Genomic DNA, 23,839 nt, shown 5'->3' with positions numbered 1-23,839 from the left:
ATTCTGACAAGTAATTTACTGTATTACTCTAGAGAGTATATTTTTAGGTAGTATTGACATCTGGCACACACACAAACACACACACCCTCCACTCCCCATGCTCTTGGAAGGCATTTCTAAATACAGAAAGCCTCCTTTATACTGTAGCTTAGTATCAATTTCTACCCCACTCCCTTGCAACAGTATTTCTAAGGTCACTTTTGATTCTTGTTATGAACATACAGTAGTTACCATGCTAGTATCAATCATATGACTTCTGCGCACTTTCATCCCTGGCACGTAATGTACTTTGCGAGATGGTGCAGTATCTTCAGTATCAAATGCTTAGCAACTATAGAGTAGATGCCCTGCTTAAGAGAACCAGCTCAACTATAGTCACTATTTAAGAAAAAAAGATGAGGATGAGAATGAAATAGATTACATGTACACTGCAATTCAAGACACGTTTTAAGACACTGAGGAATACAGATTAAATCCTATTTCCAGAATTATGCTAATATGGCTAATGATACTCATGCACAAATAAGGAACTAAATGAAATTGGGCCACTTTAGCAACATGTGTTGTTATATTTAGTACAAAAGTGAACCAAAATCTGCAAAATGAAACAAGTCAAAACTGATGTGGGAGGAAAATTTTGGGGTTCCTGAAGGGTTCCTACTATACACTAATGTATAGAAATGAAAATCTAAATATTTATCTATACAGGATAGGTACATTTGCTTATTAAAAGTAAACCAACCTTCTCTTCAAACTGCAAGTTTAAGTTTTGTTTAATTATTTTGGGAAATTACCCTCCAATATTGGATACTGCTGCAGTCTGATGTCAGGTAGTCCCTCTCTCTTTCTCGCATGTGCCTTGACCACTAGTTCCAGTCATATCTTACTACCATATCTGGGACATCCTAGAAGCACTTCTGAATGTATTTTGTGACCTGATCGCTAGATTTGACAACAGCCAGACCAGGACCCCAAGAGACTGCCAGATCAGAGAATTAGACCAGAACTGCCAGATTAAGAAATTCATACTCTTCAGCAGTGACTCTCCATCACGCACTCTCCTTCTCTGTAGGCAGCATTAGAAGAGATAAGCCCTTTCTAGCTTGCAGGGAAATCATATCTCCAGCAACAAGTAGTCTTTTTCTTAAATCAGACAATATACCTCCAGACCAGTGGCACCTGCCTGGCCCCACAATATGCCAACATTTTTATGGCTGACCTGGAACAACGCTTCCTCAGCTCTCATGCACTCATTTCCCATCTCTACCTACGCTACATTGATGACACCTTCATCATCGGGACCCATGGGAAGAATTTCACCATGATTTCAACAGCTTCCACCCCACCATCAACCTCAGCCTGGACCAATCTACACGGGAGGTCCACTTCCTAGACACCACAGTACAAATAAATGACGGTCATGTTAACACCACCCTATGCCGAAAACCCACTGAACGCTATGCCTACCTTCATGCCTCAAGCTTCCATCCCGGACAAACCACACGATCCATGGTCTGCACCCAAGCACTGAGGTACAACTGCATTTGCTCCAGCCCCTCAGACAGAGACCAACACCTACAAGATCTTCACCAAGCATTCTCAAAACTATGATACCCGCATGAGAAAATAAGGAAACAAATCAACAGAGCCAGACATATACCCAGAAGCCTCCTGCTACACAACAAGCCCAAGAAAGAAACCAACAGAATTTCACTGGCTATCACCTACAGTCCTCAGCGTAAACCTCTCCAATGCATCATCAGTGATCTACAACCCATCCTGGACAATGATCCCTCGCTTTCACAGACCTTGGGAGGCAGGCCAGTCCTTGCCCACAGACAACCCGCCAACCTTAAGCACATTCTCACCAGCAACCACACATCACACCATAGCAACTCTAACTCAGGAACAATCCATGCAACAAACCTCGATGCCAACTCTGTCCACATATCTACACCTGTGACACCATCACAGGACCTACCCAGATCAGCTACAACATCACCGGTTCATTCACCTGCACGTCCACCAATGTTATATATGCCATCATGTGCCAGCAATGCCCTTCTGCTATGTACATCGGCCAAACTGGACAGTCCCTACGTAAAAGGATAAATGGACTCAAGTCAGATATTAGGAATGGCAATATACAAAAACCTGTAGGAGAACACTTCAACCTTCCTGGCCACACAATAGCAGATTTTAAGGTAGTCGTCCTACAGCAAAAAAACTTCAAGACCAGACTTCAAAGAGAAACTGCTGAGCTTCAGTTCATTTGCAAATTTGACACCATCAGCTCAGGATTAAACAAAGACTGTGAAGGGCTACCCAACTACAAAAGCAGTTTCTCCTCCCTTGGTGTTCACACCTCAATTGCTAGTTATATACCTGCTTCTGGAAATTTCCATTACATGCATCTGACAAAGTGGGTGTTCACCCACGAAAGCTTATGCTCCAATACATCTGTTAGTCTATAAGGTGCCACAGGACTCTGTTGTTTTTTTACAGATCCAGACTAACACAGCTACCCCTCTGATACTGATACCCCATCTCAGATTTAGGATGAAATATGAAACAGACTAAAAGATATTGCTGAGATACCATTTGCAACTACTCTGATGTTCACCTTATTGTAAAATGGACATTTAGATTTCAGAATCAGTTCCTTCCCACTGTACATCTTTTTCATTTGAACATCAACAAAGTAACCCTTGTAACTAATATTGGTTACAACTCTCAGGAGAAATCTGGGGACATCAGCTTGAAAGATGTGTGCATGGAATGGGGATGAAATAAATATTTAAATGTTTTTGTTTCCATTTTGTAACATGGAAGTTACGACTAGCCAAGGGAAGCATTAGAACCCCAGGTCTATTGCACAGGAGAGAGAAATTATAAACCAGAATTTGCCTGTTATTGAGGGACAGTTGTGAGACAAAGGAATCACACACTTGTCAATCTTGGTCAATTGAAAACTTCCCAGCAACTTGTACCTCCTGCAGATGAATGTGAGCAAACATGAACCACTATTTAGAGCTACTGTGAGCCCCATTCCACTAAGAATCTTACCTTGTGTGCAGTTTCTGCAAACTGCTGGGCACTGTTTTTCATATCCTCTGTCTTGTCTTCTGCTCGACCTAACCTTTCTCCACGCTCATTCAAAGCCTGACTTGCCTTCTGTACTGCACTGGTCACACTGTCTGCTGCTGAATGGAGTATGCTGTTTCCTGAAATGACAGATGTATCATTAGCAACCCAATGTTTAACATATAGTGCAGCATAAAAAAATGTGAAAACATTACCAGATTTTTCTTCTCAGTATTAAAAGAAGTTATTTTCAACCCTTAATTTATTCACTCAAGAATAGCATGTCTGCTAATCCATCCCAACTACATTACATTTAGTTACATGAATCCTCAGCTAATCTAGGTTTCGTTGTCTTAAACCTGACCACCAATATGATTTTGATCCAAACCATACCATTAACAGATTATGACCAAATCACATTAAAATAATATAATTTAGGAACATAAGAAAGTGTTACTATGACTAATAGCTAAATGAACATGGTGTGCTACTGCTAGTGACATTACCTTTTAAAATTACAGTACCGTATGATGGTAGTTTATTTCAGGATACTACCTGAGTAAGTCAATGGAACTGTTAACAGAAATTCACCACAGTAATGTAACAGATCTTAACATTCTAGACAAAATCTCTATCATGTAAGGTTATCTAATGTTGTACTCCTTGAGAGGCTAGAGCAGGGACAGGCAACCTATGGCATGCGTGCTGAAGGCGGCACGTGAGCTGATTTTCAGTGGCACTCACCCTGCCCGGGTCCTGGCCACCGGTCCAGGGGACTCTGCATTTTAATTTAATTTTAAATAAAGCTTCTTAAACATTTTAAAAACCTTATTTACTTTATATACAATAATTTAGTTATATAATATAGACTTAGAGAAAGAGACCTTCTAAAAACGTTTAAATGTATTACTGGCACGCGAAACCTTAAATTAGAGTGACTAAATGAAGACTCGGCACACCACTTCTGAAAGGTTGCCGACCCCTGGGCTAGAGTCTTGCAACTCTGAACAACACTTCCTCCTGGATCCCCTTGCCACCATATCCAGTTCATTATATTCAGACTAATGAATTTATCATCTTTCCTCCAAATCACTGTCTGCTTTCTATCTTCTTTACACTTTTCACAGCTCCATGACGTCGTCATGCCCTAGGCGCATAAACTCATTTGTGATTCCTTTCTTCTCCCTTCATAGCCGGCTTTCATTACATCCTGTTGCTTTTCCCCCTCTCTCACCACCAAGAACTATACTCTCCCTCTTTATTCTTATTGCTAAAACCCTCAGCCAAACCTGGCCATCTGTCATCTCACCTCTCCATATAAAATGGTACTGCTACAGTCATCTTTTATCCATTTGATCATGCCTTCTCTGCACCAGGCCTTATCACATCAAATTCAAGCATCACATTTATGGTTCTGCCCAGACTCATTCTATCTACAGTCTCTGAGCTCATTTCTTCCAAGCCGCATCTTCTCGGATTTAGCTCTGTTTACTGCGCCCCACCCCCTTGTTTCCTTTCTTATGTATGACTTTGCACTCTCTCATGCAATTCCCTAAACTTGCAATACCCTTCAATTTCTTGTCCACCTACCACCTCTACTTCCAAATCTTTAAAATGCCAGGCATTCTACCTTGGTTTCCTCAATACAAGGTTCTTTGCCCTCATGAATGTACTAGTCGCTTGCGTTCTGTATGTATTACTCTACAAATAATATCTTCCCATTTAAAGTCACAATAAGATACCTGTAGATTTCAAACTCTTAATAGATCATCATAAATAGTTAGCTTTTAATCATGAATTTAACTCTTTAATTTAACAAACTAATAAGGATTAAGTATTTCCCATTTCTATCATACAGTTGATATAATAATCTTGGTGGCTTTCATCAGAGAGACTCAGAATGTTTTATAATCTGTTTCAGAAGGTAAGTAATTTGCCTAAATCACACAGAAAGCTGCTGACAGTCAGGATTGGAATCCAGATATAACTCCTAGTCTTCTGCTCTAACCATAAGATAAGGTATCAGTCTGGTGAAAATTAACTATTTAAAAAACTGCTCTGCTAATTTCCAAAACTACCCCTTGCCCAGTAGTTTGAGATTACTGGGAGGACAGATACATAAAGATATCTAGGGCTGGAAACTGGTAGAGGGGGAGAGAAACTGTTTTTCAGGAAGACTCCTTCAGGACACTGAAAACACTTTGGTGGTAAGAGTTATCCGATTTCATGGAGCAGTTGTCTGGTTCAATTTTTCTCAGAAATTCTTGTTTAGCTGAGAATTTGCTTATGTAAAACTGATTCTATTGCTTTTTTTGGCTTTTGTTCAGGTGGTTTGTCCTATAAACACATGTACTGGGCAATACGCCAGAGGAAATAACCTCCCTTTTTATGTCGGTGTGGTCAGCAGCATTCCAACCTCTTGTACTATTTAGTGTTGGGTTTTGGGATGAGATTTTCAAAAGCGCTCAGTGTTAGGCTAACTCTGCTCCCACCAAAGTGAACAGTATTGACTTCAATGGGAACAGAATTAGGCGACAACAGGAGTGTTTTTAAAAAATCCAACCCCTAGTGTTTTGAAATGGTTCATCAGAATGGATATTTTGCTGGTCTTATATTACTTTCAAGCCAAAAGTGTAGCACACCTAGAAATTCTTCAAAATATTTTCAGAGAGAGGTCAAAATTCTATATTTAATACTTTTCAGCAAAGAATAATATGGCTCTGATTTTGTCAGCAGGCAATAGTAATTAGGTTATTTTTCTTCTTAGCTCTTATGGCATTGTATTCTCTCCAGGTGCTATTTTGTTACGTTTGGCTGTATTCAGTGACCTGCAGAGGCAACTATTATCAGACTGACTTTGGTGCCTAGTTTCTGGCTATTGGTTTCATTTGAACTGCAGTTTATTTGGAAGTTTAGCGTGGATCTGAAAATAAATGTATTTTAGAGCTAGTGACCAGACAGCTGACATAGCTGATGATACTGCAGGCTCCCATTCCCTTCATAGCAAAGCGTTATTGGAGAGGTGTGACAGGAAAGCTTTTCCATCACACTGGCTCTAGAAGTATTAATATTCATAACTCCCCCCTCCCGCCCCACACCAAGAATTGAAGTGCTGTTAGGACGATAACCAACATGACTGGAAGTCCTCATAAGATTCAGCTCCGCAACTGAGCATCTGCCTGAACTGTGCATGCCCAGAGTTAATATCTAATACTGTCAGACAGTATTTACAAGTGCTAAATCATTAAAAAAAATAGCAAAAGACAGTCCATGCTTCTGTTCTGTTCTCTGGGAAGAGGATGGTCCTTAACTTTGTCCCCACCCAGTTTTCACTGAAAGATAAAATGGCTGCGATGTGAGCCATCTTCTTCCATTCTGTACAGACGACCATGCAGCAGTCATATTTAATCTCTCTTTTTGGCTCCATTGAAAGTTATCCATTCAAAATGGATAAGGCACCCTTTCATGTCTTTGAAAATCATAACCTCAAATTCCCACAATTGTAAGATTATCTACTCCTTTTCCTTTTTACCCCCCGAGGAAAAAGCCTGCATGAATCTTGGATGTTAACATAATCATGCACTATCAGACTAGTGCAGTGGATTAGTTGAGGTGCATAGCGGAGGTCCCGTTACTGGGAACAGCTTGCCTGCAGCTCCATGTTGTTTAAATTTGAGTGTATGTGTTATCACAGATGCTGCAGCTGGTCACAACTATCAGGTAAAACACAAAGAGGCAAGTTTCCATGGGGGTCCAAAACAGAGCTTTTTTAGATAATAACCAATGTCCCATGTACCAGGTGACTAGTCTGACCTAAATTCCACATCAAAGCCTCTAGGTTCTGTGGCCCAGTAAAACAGGTTGCTGTAGATGGAACTAGAGAATGTCTTACTAATTTTTCTTTGAAAAAATTGCTTATTTTACCATTCTGAGAAGGGCAGACACAAACAATTTTATCTAGCTCAACTGCATGCTATAAGATAAAATGAGAAAACATGTATTTTATAATGATTTTAACTAAATTTTATCAGCGAAATGTGTGTTAAGGCCAATTATTTCAGCCTGAAAATAAGGAGGATGAGCTAATTCTCTACTTCAGTTTAAATTTCACTGTACATGAAAACACAAGCAGATCCAAATTTAGTGCCTACATAATTACTTAAGTGAGTGCCTTAATAAGATGGCTTTTAATAAAGTTTTTCCTATCTATGATGGTCTCTCTCATTATCGCAGTTCTCTACTCACAAGACGCCAACGTGCACTTGTACAAATAAATTAATAGCCACAAATAAATTGGTAATCCAATTTATTTAGCACAGATCTAGACATTTCTTAATTCCTTGCAGTGTGATATAAACCAGAGAAATAAAACCTCTCTCCATCCCTCAGCAGCTTCTATTAGCATTTCTAAATGATATGCAAAATGTATCATGATCCTAATGAACAGAAGGACACAACCCCCTGTGTGACTGCTTTGGGCCGTTTATCAAACATAAGAAAAGTATGCTCTTAATACATCATACACACAGAAAAATACACATACAGATGTTGTCATCACAATGATCAGCATAGGAGTCAGTCTGTCAGATCATGAGACTAATTGGTCTCCAGTGATATAATTGTTGCTTGTTTGCATGATCTGTTTTAACACGTTCATAAAACGTTAACATTCTCTATTAGCCATGTCCTGAAACACTTCAGTCTGACTTACCCATGGGCTTTAACTATGTGTCAATGATATTACTTACAGGGATTGCTTTGTAAAGAATTACAGTTCATTTTTAATTGTGTATACATTATCAAAAACATTTGAATAGTTCCTGTCTGTTTTGAGGAGGAAACGTGTGCAGTTAGCTATGTAGATACAAGAAATGAGTTTGTCACATTAGTTAAACATATATGAGTTTAAAAGAAAAACATTTTAGGTCTTTTTAAAGAGGCATTTATAGCTCCCTCCGAACCCTGTAAAACTGAACTCATGCTAATTAATAAGGCTTCTTTACAGATATAATTTACTCTTGGCTCTGCAATTCATGAATAAAGCAGCTGTTCCGAACTCACAGAGAGAACATTTATACCACATCAACATATATTCTATACAGGGGCGGCTCTAGAAATTACGCCGCCCCAAGCAGGGCGGCGTGCCGCGCCGTCCTTCCCCGGTCCCGCGGCCGGGGCAGAAGTGTCTGCGGACGGTCCTGTGGTCCCGCGGCTCCAGTGGAGCATCCGCAGGCATGCCTGCGGGAGCTCCGTCCGAGCCACGGGACCAGCGCACCCACCGCAGTCATGCCTGCGGGAGCTCAAGCGGAGCCGCGGGAAGAGGGGACCCTCCGCAGTCATGCCTGCGGCAGGTCCGCTCGTCCCGGGGCTCCGGTGGACCTCCCGCAGGCATGACTGCGGAAGGTCCGCCGGAGCCAAATGCCGCCCTGCCACGAAATGCCGCCCCACGCGCCTGCTTGGCGCGCTGGGGTCTGGAGCCAGCCCTGATTCTATATACATCTATGTACATACAGATAAATTTTTAGGGTGAAATACTGGCCCCAAGAAATGAATGGGAGTTTTATGGCCAGGATTTCAACCCTGCATGTGTTTTTTTTCCCCCTTGAAAATTCTGTAGTTTATAATGAGTCTGCCCTCCAGATTACTTGAAGTGCCACTCAACAGTTTAAAATACAACACCATTAAGACACCAGCCACATATCAAATGTGAAATTAAAGTAATATGGTTTAGGAAAGGAGCTGACCAATTAAAACTGGAAATATCTTTTTGTAAGTGAAAAGCGTGATCTGAAGGTGCAAGGAAGCCACTTCCACACACTATAGGAATCGAGTGTTCTGTGTCTACAAGAGGTGTAGTACGCAGAAACAGTATATTTATATATGAAGACCAAATATTTAAGCAGTAGGAAAGGGTAGACTGAGAATACCATACTTTTAAATGTACAGCATGCAGAATACTTTCTCTGGGCTTCTGTTGGTACTTTCTCTGGGCTTCTGTTGGTACTTCTGTTGGACAGGCAGTATATACTGATTTGATTTCAGTGACAGGACAACAACAAGTGTGAAACTATGGCATGGATATTATTGACAATAGGTTATATTTGAGAATATTGACCAGTGCTAAAAGTTTTTTCCAACATTTCCCAACATTCATTGCAACTGGAGCGATTTCATTTGTCTTTCTCCTTTGTAATATCTGAGGGTCTGTATTTTCATTTGACTGTTTTCCACTTCTGTAATTTGGTTCCTCTCTCTCATACAGTAGTGTAATCAGGTCCCATTAAACATGGCAGGTCTACTTTTAAAATTTTTGCTAGTAAAGTAATGTTAGTGAGAGGTTTGACTTTGCAAGACATTTTTATACTGGCAAAAACCCTAGTGTAGATTCAGTTGCACTATTTTTGGCAATATAACTGAATCTACACTAGGGTTTTTGCCAGTATAAACTGGTATATATTGTTGATTTGGGGAATGGGTATAAGCTATACTGGCAGGAAAAACTCTTTTGCCGGTCGATAAACTGTGTCTTCACAAGGAGGATTTGTCAGTATAGCTATATCAGCAAATCTTTTCTAGGATTGACTAGGCCAAAAAAGACCAAACGTAGTTAAAATAAATGCCTCAGAAATTGCATTTCTTCCCCTCCTGTTCTCTACATAACATTCTGGAAAGATGAGAAAAAGCTTTGGTCTCCATGAATAAGGGTCTATTGTGTGGAAAGAGTTATGTGACTAAATGTAGAAGCACATAACATGTAAAAGGAGTGCATTACCAACAGAAAAAAGCAAGTAACTACCACTTAAAAGCCAGTAACTAAAAGTGTGCAATACATGTAAAACTTCTGATAACTAAATAGCAACGAAGAGTCCTGTGGCACCTTGAAGACTAACGGATGTATTGGAGCATAAGCTTTCGTGGGTTAATGGAAATTTCCATTACATGCGTCTGACAAAGTGGGTATTCACCAACAAAAGCTTATGCTCCAATACATCCGTTAGTCGTTCAGGTGCCACAGAACTCTTTGTTGCTTTTTACAGATCCAGACCAACCCGGCTACTCCTCCGATACCTGATAATTAAATGTTCTTTCAGGTCTAAGCTCTTAAATGTCGAAATGATTAATATAAAGCAATGCACTAGAAAGTTCACCTTATTCAGAACTGAAGGCTGGAAACTTATGGACTGCTGCAGAAGGAAACCATTGCTGAAAAACTGAATTTGAAAGTTGCTGAATATAGCAAATGAAAAACTTTTTCTGTTTTTCACGTGCATCAGATAACGGTCAGCCACATGCAACCAATATTACCTCTTTAGGTAATTATCATCGCTTGTGATATAATTATTACTCAAAACAAAGCAAGTTATACCTGGTTACTTTATATTTTACTCCCTGCTTATCTTTTATATTCGTAAACTGAATCTAAAATACATTTTTCACTATGACATAATATTCTCTAACAAGAGAGGATTTAAGACTTCATTTTATTTTATTGTATAATCTCACTCAACCTCAGACTGAGGCAATAGATGGATTTTTAAAAAGAACTCAGTCTTGGCCTAACTGAGCTCCCATTGACTTATACACCTGCTTAATTCTCTTCTTAGGCCTGGTCTACACTAGGACTTTAATTCGAATTTAGCAGCGTTAATTCGAACTAACCGCTCAACCATCCACACCAGGAAGCCATTTAATTCGAACTAGAGGGCTCTTTAGTTCGAATTTGGTACTCCACCCCGACAGGTGGAGTAACGCTAAATTCGACATGGCTAGCTCGAATTAGGCTAGGTGTGGATGCAAATCGAACTTAGTAGCTCCGGGAGCTATCCCACAGTGCACCACTCTGTTGACGCTCTGGACAGCAGTCCGAGCTTGGATTCTCTGGCCAGCCACACAGGAAATGACCCGGGAAAATTTGAATTCATTTTCCTGTCTGGGCACTTTGAATCTGATGTCCTGGCTGGACATCGGGGCGAGCTCCGCAGCACCTGCAACGATGCAGAGCTCTCCAGCAGAGGAGTTCATGTTATCTGTGAATAGAAAGAGGGACCCAGCATAGACTGACTGGGAACTATTCGATCTGATTGGCGTGTGGGGCGAGGAGTCTGTGCTTTCGGAGCTGCGCTCCAAAACACGGAATGCGAAGACCTACGAGAAGATCTCCAAAGCCATGAGAGACAGAGGATACAGGCGGGATGCAACGCAGCGCCGCGTGAAAATCAAGGACCCCAGACAAGGCTACCAAAAAATCAAAGCGGCAAACGGACGCTACGGAGCCTGCCACCACTGCCCCACCAGTGACCGTGGACTCTGACGATGGGACAGTGTCGACGGCCAGTTCCTTGGTGATGTTCGCGGACGGGGAAGATGAGGAAGGGTTTGTGGAGGACGAGGCAGGCGAGAGCACTTACAACGCTGGTTTCCCCGACAGCCAGGATCTATTCATCACCGTCACGGAGATCCCCCAACAACCCTCCCCGGCCATTAACCCGGACCCTGAATCAGGGGAAGGAGCAGTCGGTAAGTGCTTTAACCATGTTAACTTTTATTCTTAATATAACAGGAATCTTAACTGTGTGAAAAGGAGGACTCTCTATATATGGGGATAGAACAGAAATCATCCTTGGAGATCTCCACGAAGCTCTCCTTGCGTTAATCGAAAAGCATCAGCAGGAGGTTCCTGAGGAGAGCTGCCTTATTGGGTGCTCCGTGGTAGCACAGTTTTCCGCGCAAGGCTTTCATGAGGTACTCAGGGAGCACTGCCTCCCCGAGCACGGCTGCATCGGGCCCTGGTTCGTGCTAGCTTTCACGCAGCATGCGCTCTCTATCTCCTTCAGTGACCCTCCTCAGGGTGATTTCGCTCGGAGACTCCTGCATCTAATTAGGTTAATTACTGTAATTTTACGCCTGGTCCAAAGTATTTTTAAAAAATCTACGGACAGACGGCATAGCACAGACTCAGCACGCAGCTGCGTGACGAGCGTAACGGAAAGCCAAAGAATATAATGGACGCTCATGGAGGGAGGGGGGGAATGAGAACGCAAGGTATCCCACAGTTCCTGCTGTCTCCGAAAAGTATTTGCATTCTTGGATGAGCTCCAAATGCTTCTAGGATCAAACACAGTGTCTGCGGTGGGTCAGGGCATAGTTCGGCAATTTGCGCACACACCCCACCCACCACCAGAAGTGAAAACAATCCTCTGTTGACTCTTTTACATGTCACCCTATCTTTACTGAATGCTGCAGATAGACGCGATGGTGCAGCACTCAACACCAACATCCTTGCTCCCCCCACGCTATGGATGGCTGATGGTACAAAATGATGGAAATCCGTCCTTATCATCAGCCTATTGGCACATGGGGCAGTGCAAAAGGGCTGGTAACCATGCCGACTAGCATCAGTAAGGTCGATCAAGGGCGCCTGTCCCTAATTTTTGATGGCAGATGGTGCAATATGGCTGGTAACCGTCCTCATCATTGCAACAGGGGGCTGAGCTCCATCAGCCCCCACCCTTCATTGTAAATAAAAGATTCAATTGCCCCTGGACTAGCAGAGGGATGATGGGCTCCTTCAACCACACTCCTTAATGTCCTGCCTGGACTATCATTGCAGCTGGAGGCTTCCTTCCACTCATTTCTCACAAACAAGTCACTGTGTCTTATTCCTGCATTCTTTATTACTTCATCACACAAGTTTTGGGACAATGGTATGGTAGCCCAGGAAGGCTGGGGTAAGAACGGAATGAACAGGTGGTGCTGTTGCAGGAGCACCCCCTGTGAATAGCATACAGATCATAATTTCTGCAGGATCTGACACAGAGCAGCTGTGCTCTCTGGTTCTATGATACAGTGGTTATCTAGTACACTTGCCTATATTCTAGGCAGGACTGATTCTATTTTTAGATACCAAAAAGGAGGGATTGACTCAGGGAGTCATTCCCAATTTTGGCTTTTGCGCCCCTGGCTAAGAGCAGCCAGGGGCACTTATGACAGCAGCAAATGGTACAAAAGGACTGGTAGCCATGATCATCTTAGTTCCAATTTATGGAAGGGTTTGGATGGTGCAATATGGCTGGTAACCATCTCTGCTGTCATGCAAAAGCAAAAGCATGCTGCTGTGTAGCGCTGCTGGCCCGCCTCTGTCAGCGGCATCTAGTACACATACGGTGACATACACAAAAGGCAAAACAGTGTCCATGGTTGCCACGCTATGGCGTATGCCAGGGCAATTCTGGGAAAACGGGCTTGAAATGATTGTCTGACGTTGCTTTCCCGGAGGAAGGAATGACTGGCGACATTTACCCAGTATCCACCGCGAAAATGATTTCTGCCCCAGCAGGCACAGGGGTCTCAACCCAGAATTCACAGAGACAGCCTAGACTCAGTTAATTGTTCGGAAAAATGCATCTTTGCAAGGAATTCACTCCCTGTTTCCCATCTCACAGCTTCCACTGTCTCCAGACCTGCCACAGCATCCCCCTCGCAGAGGCTGGCAAAGATTAGGCAGCGAAAGAAAAAGACAAGGGACAAGATGTTCGAGGAACGTATGGGCTGCTACCTAGCAGAGGCGGACCAGCAGAGCCAGTGGAGGGAGACCGTCTCTCTGTGCCAGCGCTCACACAGCGAACGGGAGGAGAGGTGGCGTGAGGAAGACAAGCAGGCGACTGAAACAATGCTTGGACTAGTGAGGGAGCAAACGGACACGCTCAGGCGCTTTGTGGAGGTTCTGCAGGACCGCAGGAGGACAGAGACACCCTGCAGTGTATCTGCAACTGCACTCCCCCGCCACAAAGTCCCATACCCCCCTCACCGAAAATAATCAGGAGGAGGGGCGGCCGGGGACGTGAATACTGTCACTGCACCACAGCACAGTGCTCAAGTACCCAAAAGCTCTCATACCCTACATTTGCCGAAGTCCTTCACTTCCAGACTCACAGTAGTCCCAATCCCAGTCCCATCCCCTAACTGTCTACTTAATTAATAAACATGCTTTGCTGTTAATTACTGTTTCCGTTATGTTTTTTCAAAGAAGACTGTGTTTGAATGGGGGGCGTGGGGAAGGGGGTGGTTAATTGCATAGGACAGTCACCTTTCCCAGGGTACAGACACAGGGGCAGGATCAGCAGCGGGTCACACACACGGTGCAGTCAGTAGGCACCCTGGTCGATTTTTGGAGGTGGTTTCCAGGATCTGTGTGGGTGGGGGAGATGTGACTTTGCAGCGGGGGAGGGCGGTTACAGATCTTATACAGCGGTCCTTGTCCTGGACCGCTGAGTCACGCAGCTGAGGAATCTGTATCCGCCCTCCTCCACCACAAGGTCACATATCCGCCCGCACACAGAATTCCATAAAGAGGGATGGCAGGCTCCGTTGAAAGAAGCCTTCCGGCACTGCGGACCGCTCTAGGAGCAGGAGCCTGTCATTCCTTGAGTTTAGAGGTGGTCTTTACATCACCGCACACCCTACCCAGCACAGCCTGCGTCCCAGTTTCAACCCTTTCACGAAAAGTCATGAATAAAGAAACCTTTGTTAAGTAATAATGGGACATGTATTTTATTTTTACACGTGTGCTGGAAGTGGGGGTAACGGGGTGAACGGGGTATGTAACCGAAGAGGAGAGTCAACAGTCAGTGGGTAAAGAAACAGGGGCAGTTTCAGCTTCTCTGTAAAGAAACTGAACAGTCACAGGTCACGCTGCTCGCTGGTATTTGAAGAGTTCCTTGTCGCTGTCCCAGGCGCCTGTATAGGGCTTCATGAGCAAGTGCATTAGCGGGCAGGCTGGGTCCCCGAGGATGACTATAGGCATCTGCACATCCACAACAGTTATTTCGTGGTCCGGGAAGAAACTACCTTCCTGCAGGCGCCTGAGCAGCCCACAGTTCCTGAAAACACACGCATCATGAACCTTGCCCGGCCACCCGACGTTGATGTTTGTAAAACGTCCCCTATGGTCCCCCAGTGCTTGCAGCACCATTGAAAAGTAGCCCAATTTCTCATCAGCTGACTGTGGAAGAGGTGGACGATAAAGTGCGAGGAGGAGAAAACGGCGATGATCGCAGCGGGCTCCGTGCTTGCAGTGCTGTGGCGTCCGCGCTGTCACTGACCAGAAAAGTGCACGAACAGATTGCCCGCAGGCGCTTTCAAGGAGGGAGGGAGGGAGGTTGTGATTGACGGTTCAATGACGACACTTACCCAAAACCACCCTCGACACATTTCTCCCCCCAGCAGGCATTGGGGGCTCTACCCAGCATTCCAATGGGCAGCGGGGACTGCGGGAACTGTGGGATAGCTTCCCACAGTGCACTGCTTCCAAAGTCGAAGCTGGCCCCGTGAATGTGGACTCAGAAATTCGAATTAGTGTATCTAGTATGGATACACAAATTCGACTTCATAAGGTCGAATCCACAAATTCGAACTAAGTTGATTCGAAATAGTCTTGTAGTGTAGACAAGGCCTTAGTCACACCAGCACAGCTACATCGATTTCTATGATCAACATAAGACTCTGTGTTGAACACAGGATCAACATATATTATATTAGCAAATCTGGCCAAACTCACTGCGCTCATTTACACTGGTAAAACCCAGGTTGAGAATATGTTGGTTTGTAGTTCAGACAAGTCCAAACCTTCCTATGGGTGCTTATTAATGCAACTAGTAGTGGTAGTGGTGGTAACAAGTAAACCAAATTGGAAAAATTTGCAACATGGTGCATCTATAAATTTCAACTTCAGAGCTATGTAGAAATATTTGCTCTTGTTAAAGAATTTTTTTAAAGCAGGTTGTTTTCCATAAACTAAAGGTCATCTGAAAGCTTTTCCTCTGTTTAGTCTCCGAATTGACTTTTTAAATCTTAAGTAAAAAAATATTGCACATGTTGCAGGGGTAAGGGAGGAGAAAGGATATTTTGGGCACTATTTTCACAAAATTTCACTTCTCTAGCTCTATGACCTAGAAAACATCCGTGAAACAAAAGTGTATCTATTGTACAAAAGTATACACACACATTGGACAAAGTTCAATGAGAGAAATGAAATATTAAGTGAAGCTAAATAATTGAACCAAACTGGTTATCTGTTTCAATACAAATGCTTTTATATTATTATAAAGTGAATATGTCCATCTATCAGTGGATTTTTTAAAAAATGGCCACCATAGCAGAGTTATTTAAAGAAGTCTATGTTAATAATGAATGTGTTGATAATTAAGGTGTCAGGCCTATAAAGGGGTCTAATTGTCAAATATCTCCTTCACTATTATCTCTTGCATGTAGAACTATTTTATACAATAAATTTAATGTTGAGCAGCACAAGTGCAAGACAAACTTAACTGTCTCCTCATGACACAAATGCATTCATCCTGGCTGGCCCTTCATAGATCACGAGGGCATGGCAATGTAAAACAAGAAACTACCTATGTTTAAGGCAACTTATGTCAGATTGACAACTCCCTAGTGATGGTCTTGGTACAGCAGTAGGTGATGACTAATCAGACTAGGAAAATCTCAGTAGATCAGATTATTTCTCATTTAGTGACTCTCTTTTAGTGACTGCTCTTATGTCAATGCACCAGAGAATTATGTAAGAGTTCAATAGTGTTAATAGCAGAGATAGGCAAACAAGTGATTTTTCATTTTGGTAGCTGATCAGGAAAATAAAATAAAATAAAATTAAATTTGGGGTTGACCAGAAATAATATTTTTGATTTTTCATGCCAAAACAAAGAACTGAACATGTCGTTTAGGATGAAATGATGTGTTTCTTTCAACCTGAAATGAAACACTGTTCAGGGTTTTTTTTTCTTTGTTTTTGATGTGTTTAACTTCAGTACGGGACAAAATGGTTGAAACTATACTAAAGAACAGAATTGTCAGACACAGAGGAACATGATTAGTTGGGGGAGGAGTCAACACGGTTTTTGTAAAGGGAAATCATGCCTCACCAATCTATTAGAATTCTTTGAGGGGGTCGACAAACACGTGAACAAGGGAGATCCAGTGGATATAGTGTACTTAGATTTTCAGAAAGCCTTTGACAAGGTCCCTAACAAAAGGATCTTAAGCAAAGTCATAAGTCATGGGATAAGAGGGAAGGTTCACTCATGGATCAGTAACTGGTTAAAAGATAGGAAACAAAGGGTAGGAATAAATGGCCAGTTTTTAGAATGGAGAGAGGTAAATAGTGGTGTCCCCCAGGAGTCTGTACTGGGCCCAGTCCTATTCAACATATTCATAAATGATCTGGAAAAAGGGGTACAGTGAGGTGGCAAAATCTGCAGATGATACAAAACTTCTCAAGATTGCAGTCTGCTTTGGACTAAACTAAGAGTTACAAAGGGATCTCACAAAAATGGGTGACTGGGCAACAAAAGGGCAGATGAAATTCAATGCTGATAAATGCAAAGTAAGGGACACTGGAAAATACACTACACGTATAAAATGATGAGGTCAAAATGAGCTGTTCCCACTCAAGAAAGATATCTTGGAGTCATTGTGTATAGTTCTCTGAGAACATCCACTCAATGTGCAGCGGCAGTCAAAAAAGCAAACAGAATGTTGGCAATCATTAAGAAAGGGACAGATAATAAGACAGAAAATATTATATTGCCTCTATATAAATCCATGGTATACCCACATCTTGAAAACTGCATGCAGATGTGGTTGCCCCATCTCAAAAAAGATATATTGGAATTGGAAAAGGTTCAGAAAAGGGCAACAAAAATAATTAGGGATATGGAACAGCTTTGTTTGAGGAGAAATTAATAAGACTTGGACTTTACAGCTTGGAAAAGAGATGATTAAGGGAGGATATGAGAGGTCTATAAAATCATGATGGCTGTGGTGAAAGTAAATAAGGAAGTGTTATTTACTACTCCTCATAACACAAGAACTCGGGATCACCAAATAAAATTTAATAGGCAGGAGATTTAAAACAAAGAAAAGGAAGTATTTCTTCACACAACCCACAGTCAACCTGTGGAATTCTTTGCCAGATGATGTTGTGAAGGCCAAAACTATAACAGGGTACATAAAAGAACTAGATAAATTCCTGGAGGATAAGTCCATCAATAGCTATTAGCCAGGATGGGCGGGGATGGTGTCTCTAGCCGCTGTTTGCCAGAAGCTGGGAATGGGCAACAGGGGATGGAGCACTTGATGATTACCTGTTTTGTCCATTCCTTCTGGGACACCTGACATTGGCCACTGTTGGAAGACAGGATACTGGGCTAGATGGACCATTGGTCTGACCCAGAATGGATGTTCATATGTTCTTAAGTTAAATCTAGCTAAACTTCAAACCATTTCAAAACAAAAAGTTGAAACGTTTTGTTTTGAAAATATTGAAATGAAACATTTTGACTTTTCCAGAATTTCCCCTCCCCCTCGTCCCTCATTTTCTGGGGCCAAAACTATTTGCTGAATTCACAGTCAACCCCAAAGTACATTTTCTGGCCAATTAACTATTTGCCCACAAAAATGAGACCAGCTCTCATTAATAGAAGTATTGTATGTAAATCCTCACAGTTATATATAAAAATTCTGATTATAAACCGCAGCTATTACAAACATAAAAATATCAGAGGACTTTGGAACCAATATAATAATTTAAAGTGAAAATCTATATTTAAAGTGTCTGCTACAGAGGGGAAGGTTGGTTCTTTTGTGGTTAAGTCACTGAGTTGCAACTTAGGAGATCTGCATTCAGTTTCCAGCTCTGTCATAGATTTCCTTTTTAAACTGTAACCTCATCAGGGCAGGGACTGTTTATTATGATGTATTTGTATGGTGCCTAGCAAAATGGGGCCTTGTTCTCAGTGAGGGTTTCTAGTCTCTACCACAATGCAAATAAGTATCGGGGCCAAAAAAACAAAAAAAACAAAAACAAAAACAAAAACCACCCACAGAGGGAAAAGAATAAAAGGTAGGATGATAATTCTGAATGTGTTCTGGAGACGTGATTTTGTAATTATTCATGTGCAACCAACTGATGCCACAAATGTAGATTTGTGAATACAGTGCAGGTTTTAACTAAAGGAACTTGGGCTGGGCCAGATAATATTGCTGGAATATAAATAGCTCAGGAAAATAGAAATTGAATTCAGAAAGTTACGGAACTGTTATACAAATTCTCACTTTTCACAATTTGAAAGTCCCTTTCAAAATAAAGAATATACCAGTGTGTTTTAATAATTGTATACAGATTCCAAGAGGGAGTTAATTGGTTTGGAAATAATTGTGCTGTCCAACTGCTTTTGAAGCTTTATTCAGCTCAACCGTTTAATAGAAACTCTTCAGGAATTTGACCTGGTGGTGTACAGTGAAAGTTTACATCTTCTTCCAGTGTCTAAAATACCCAGTTTCATATTCAGTGTGTCATTTTATGAAAAACAAAAAAAGCACAATTTCACAGGAGTTCTAAGAGTTCTGACTTATTAATGAGTCATTTGTGAAGAAGTGCCTAATATTTCTGAATGCTAAGCCAAAGAAAAAAAAGTCTGATTTCAATATTTACATAGGGTCTGATTTCTTCTCCGATTTATACCAATATAAATCAGGCATAACAGCACTGAAGTCAGTGGGGTTTCGTGGGTATAAAATTGTGAGCGAGAAGGATCTGGCTCATATTATTTATATATTTGAATATCATCTACCACTTGGCACCTTCCTCTATTACAACTGTGATTCCTTTTACTGTCATATTTAAAGTTTAGATGTTTATGCTTTTGGAAGAGATTTGCATTCCCATCAATGTACTCTTGCTTTGGTTACTACTATCAAGAGTTATTCAATTAATTCTAATTGGACCTCATTTTAAAATCAAGTCATTCCTCCTAATTTCTTAACAGATTGCATTCAGTTACTAATGAATTGCCATAACTCATTAGGATTTTATAACCAAGAGACAAAATACTTAATTCAAACCACCTGGCCATTAAAATCCTCTGCAGATCACCATCAGCCAACTGCTATCAAATATGGATGTTTATCTGCACAATTTGATTTTAAATTCATAAATAGGATTGAAGTTTATGAATATGTCACTAAATCCTGTTTCCCCATGTAAACTGAAGCTAAAATTGATCCAGTGTCAATGCAATCCAAACACTAAGGATCAGTTTTACTTTCTGTATAAAAGGAAATCCTATTAAATCCTGCTACCGCACAACATAAAATTTTGGTCACTATATTATGCTAACTCTTAGTAACCAGATGTCATATTCTTCTGCATTTTATGAGGACACATTTTTTTTTAAAGTAAACATAGCTTCATTACTTAGCACTTTGGCTATATGAAAAAAAAGTTACTTTGCAGCTGCTTATTTCTACAAATTCTGGGAATGTTGCAAACTACAGAAATCATGCTCCTGATCCTAAATAGTATTTCCTACCAGCTAAATGCCTTAGCAACTATGATTCTACTTGATTGTTTATAAAGTATTTTGCAAAAGGACTTCCCATGAAGAGCTAGGCAGCAAGGATATACCAGATTTGTGCTAACAATAGGTTCATTACTGAGATTATTTTAAATTTCCTTAAAATATTCTAATGAATTGACAGAAAAATAACAGATGTGAAAGAGTGGCAGCCATCTTCAGCTTTAGCAAGACATTAAAAAAATTTAAGCGTCTATTTACTTAAAATGGGTTGCTATTTTAAGCATTAATATCTGTGTTAGAATGAAATAGTGGCAGAGGTATTGTTGTTTTTCCAGTCTGAGAGCTGGGAAGCTAGCAGTAGCTCAAACAGCCTGACAGTACTGGGGTAAAGAAACCCTCTCCACTAAGAGTTTGGCTCTGCAACAGAGCATTATAGCGTTGCTGTTCTAATCTCTGAACTAAAAGAGCCTTTGTATGGAACCACCACCAGCTCCGACTCCAAAGTCACCACTGCACTGTGGTATATATGGAGCTTGCATGAAGTGGGGCTCTCCATGTGATGGAACTCAAACACTCAAACCTGTACTGCAAGACAGCCCTCCATGCCCGTGGAGCAAAAGCCAGCATTTACCCCATCCCAAAACGTCTTTGAATATAGTGGCAAACCTGCTATTTCTCTACTTTTGGCTGAGTACTTTACTGCTAGGCTGGGTAAAGGAAAGAATCAATATTAGTTTTATATTTCAGTAGAATTTATTGATGTAAACAGTTAAATTTATATGTCCACATTATCATTTAATAATTCAGTTTCAATTTAATTAATCCAGCTGAAGACTCTCTTGCTCTTTCTAGAGAGGTAACAGTACTGAAAAGGTAGAATTTGGAAAGAAGCCCATTGTTTGATCTGTTTGATCGCTTTGGGACATACTGCATTAACCTGATAATTTAAAAAAAAAAATCAGATTAAGACTTTTTGGAGGGTTTTTTTTTTGTTTGTTTGTTTTTTTGGGTTAAAAAGGTTTTTTCCAGTTTTCTTGCTTCTGTGTTATCCAATTTAAAAAGAAAGAGCTTTGATGTAGTGCCAACAAAATTAAATACACTGTGGATTCATTTGGTCTTTACAAATCTTCTTTGGCAAAAGATTTGTAGCTATCGTCACATTTTCTTTTAATGTCTTTGACAGAGTGGTGTCATTTGAGACTTTATTTGCCAGTCTCCACGACTGTATGCTTCATTTCTGAAGAACTCATGTAAATGGCTCCATTTTAGACAAAGATGCTTCCTTCTGTGGGCAGCAAACTAATTCTTTTTTGAATGAGGAACAGTTTATTTTTTGATACAAGTATTGGAAATGCCATCTTGTTAACTAAAGGCTAGTCTACACTAGATGCGCTATATCGGCGCAGCTACGCCAGCATAACAACGCCACCTCCGTGAGAGGTGGTAGCCATGTCAGCAGGGAGATGCTTAGGTTGGTGTAACTTACGTTGCTCGGGGGAGAGGAGTTTCCACAACCCTGAGCGACGTACATTATATCCACATAAGTGGTAGTGTAGACAAGCCCTGAGTATCAGCAAACATTTTAAAGAAAAACATGGTAGATTTCATATAGTCCTACTACCCTTCATAAAAGGTATGTGCCCCCACCTGTCAAACAGTATGTAGTCTAGGAATCTTCCTGGACTACTCTCACACCATACATTCAAATTGTAACAGCAGTAAACCCCACCTTTGGCTGACTAAGGAGACTATATCCCATACTAACAGATACACAGACTTGAGCACAATAGTCCATGGGTTAATGGGAAATAAGCATCCAAATCCCCTAATACGGCTTGGAAAACTCAACTTTTAGACTTGAAAATTAAGACTATGAGCTGACCTAAATACTAACTCAAAGACAGTCTCTCCTCCTGTGACTTCTGAGGCAACTGCTATCTTGAGGGATGTTGAAACACTCCGCAGAAAGATTAGACTATGAGGAGCTGAAGACAGAGCCTTTTCAAGGGACTATAATTGGCTAGAGAATCCTTTTTACTAGAGCTGAGAATGACCACACATTCAGGCAAAATGCAAGACCCACCTCTTGTGCTACTGCCTTCCCATAATGCTACACTGACATTAAAAAATTTAGTTATTTGTCTGCTTTCTGAATAGGGATGACAAAAGAGTAAAAGTGAAAGAACAAGATCTGTGAAGTTCCCAAGAATTCATCTTGCTAGTGAAAAGATGAGAGAAAATTGGAATACTGCCTCATTGGGATTCAGGCAGTGTTGCAAGTTCTCCTAGTATCAACTACTGCACAATCCCAAATTATTTAAATTAGGTACATTTCTAAACATGCTAAAATGACTGCATTTAAAATACAAAATGTTTGTGTTAACTGGACGTGGTGTTTTTAGTCCAACACCATTGTGAATGCTGGAGGAAAGTCATGTAGTCAAGGTTTGGGCCAGTGGTGAAAGTAAGCCGGTATGCCCCGGTACGGCATACCGGACCGGCTTCCCCAGGCGGCAATTTAAAGGGCCCGGGGCTTTGCTGCGGTAGGGAGCCCCTGGCCCTTTAAATCACCGCATGAGCCCCACTGCTGCTACCCCAGGGCTCCGGGAGCAGGGCTCTGGCGGCGATTTAAAGGGCCCGGGGCGGAGGTGGCAGCCAGAGCTACCACCCCAAGCCCTTTAAATTGCCACCAGAGCCCCACCGCTGGAGCCGGTGGAGATTTAAAGGGCCCGGGGTGGTAGTGGCCAGAGCCCCGGGTCATTTAAATCGCAACCCAATCTCCACTGCCAGAGTCCCGGGGTAGTGGCGGCAGCTGGGACCCCCAGGGTCAGTCAACAATTTAAAGGGTCTGGGGCTCCACTGCGGTAATGGTGGCTGGGAGCTCCTGGCCCTTTAAATCACTGCCAGCGCCCCCGGCCGCCACTGCTATCCCGGGGCTCCGGCAGCAGGGCTCAGGAGGCCATTTAAAGGGCCTGGGGCTCTGCTGCAGTAGCAGCAGCTGGAGCCCTGGGCCCTTTAAATGGCCCCTGAGCCCCAGGCCTCCAAGCCACCTCTGCAGCTGGTAGCTCCAGCAATGATTTAAAGGGCCTGGGGCTCCCAGCCACCACTACCACAGCTGGAGCCCAGAAGACTGGGGTGCTGAGGAGGGAGGTGGGCCAGCTGGCAGGAAACCACACACAAGTAGTTTCTGGTGGAATTTCACAGATACATGACACCATGGAACACTTCAATTTCAACCAATCAGCAAATCCCAATGATCAATTGTATAATCAAAAATTTTATGACGAATTCTACAAACAACTTTAACTTTTGCATTTCCTAAGTGCTGAACCATGCAACTGTAACATTCTGTTACTATAGTGTTTGTATGGAATTGTATGCGA

At 41.9% G+C, this 23,839-nt stretch overlaps 1 protein-coding gene across 4 annotated transcripts in view; it reads right to left on the bottom strand.

The window, feature by feature from the left end:
- The window catches only part of STXBP6 (syntaxin binding protein 6), a 222,347-nt gene that overhangs the window by 11,376 nt on the left and 187,132 nt on the right, over positions 1–23,839 (bottom strand). For all 4 annotated transcript variants that reach the window (XM_045016982.1, XM_045016983.1, XM_045016981.1 and 1 more), the window contains exon 5: positions 3,067–3,224. In XM_045016982.1, coding sequence (XP_044872917.1) covers positions 3,067–3,224 — 158 coding nt within the window. The remainder of the gene's footprint in view (positions 1–3,066; positions 3,225–23,839) is intronic.

The sequence above is a fragment of the Mauremys mutica genome, chromosome 4 (assembly GCF_020497125.1).
Source record: "Mauremys mutica isolate MM-2020 ecotype Southern chromosome 4, ASM2049712v1, whole genome shotgun sequence".
Classification (NCBI taxonomy): domain Eukaryota; kingdom Metazoa; phylum Chordata; order Testudines; family Geoemydidae; genus Mauremys; species Mauremys mutica.
The sequence above is the reverse complement of the archived record's forward strand: the minus strand, read 5'-3'. Positions and strand labels throughout refer to the sequence as shown.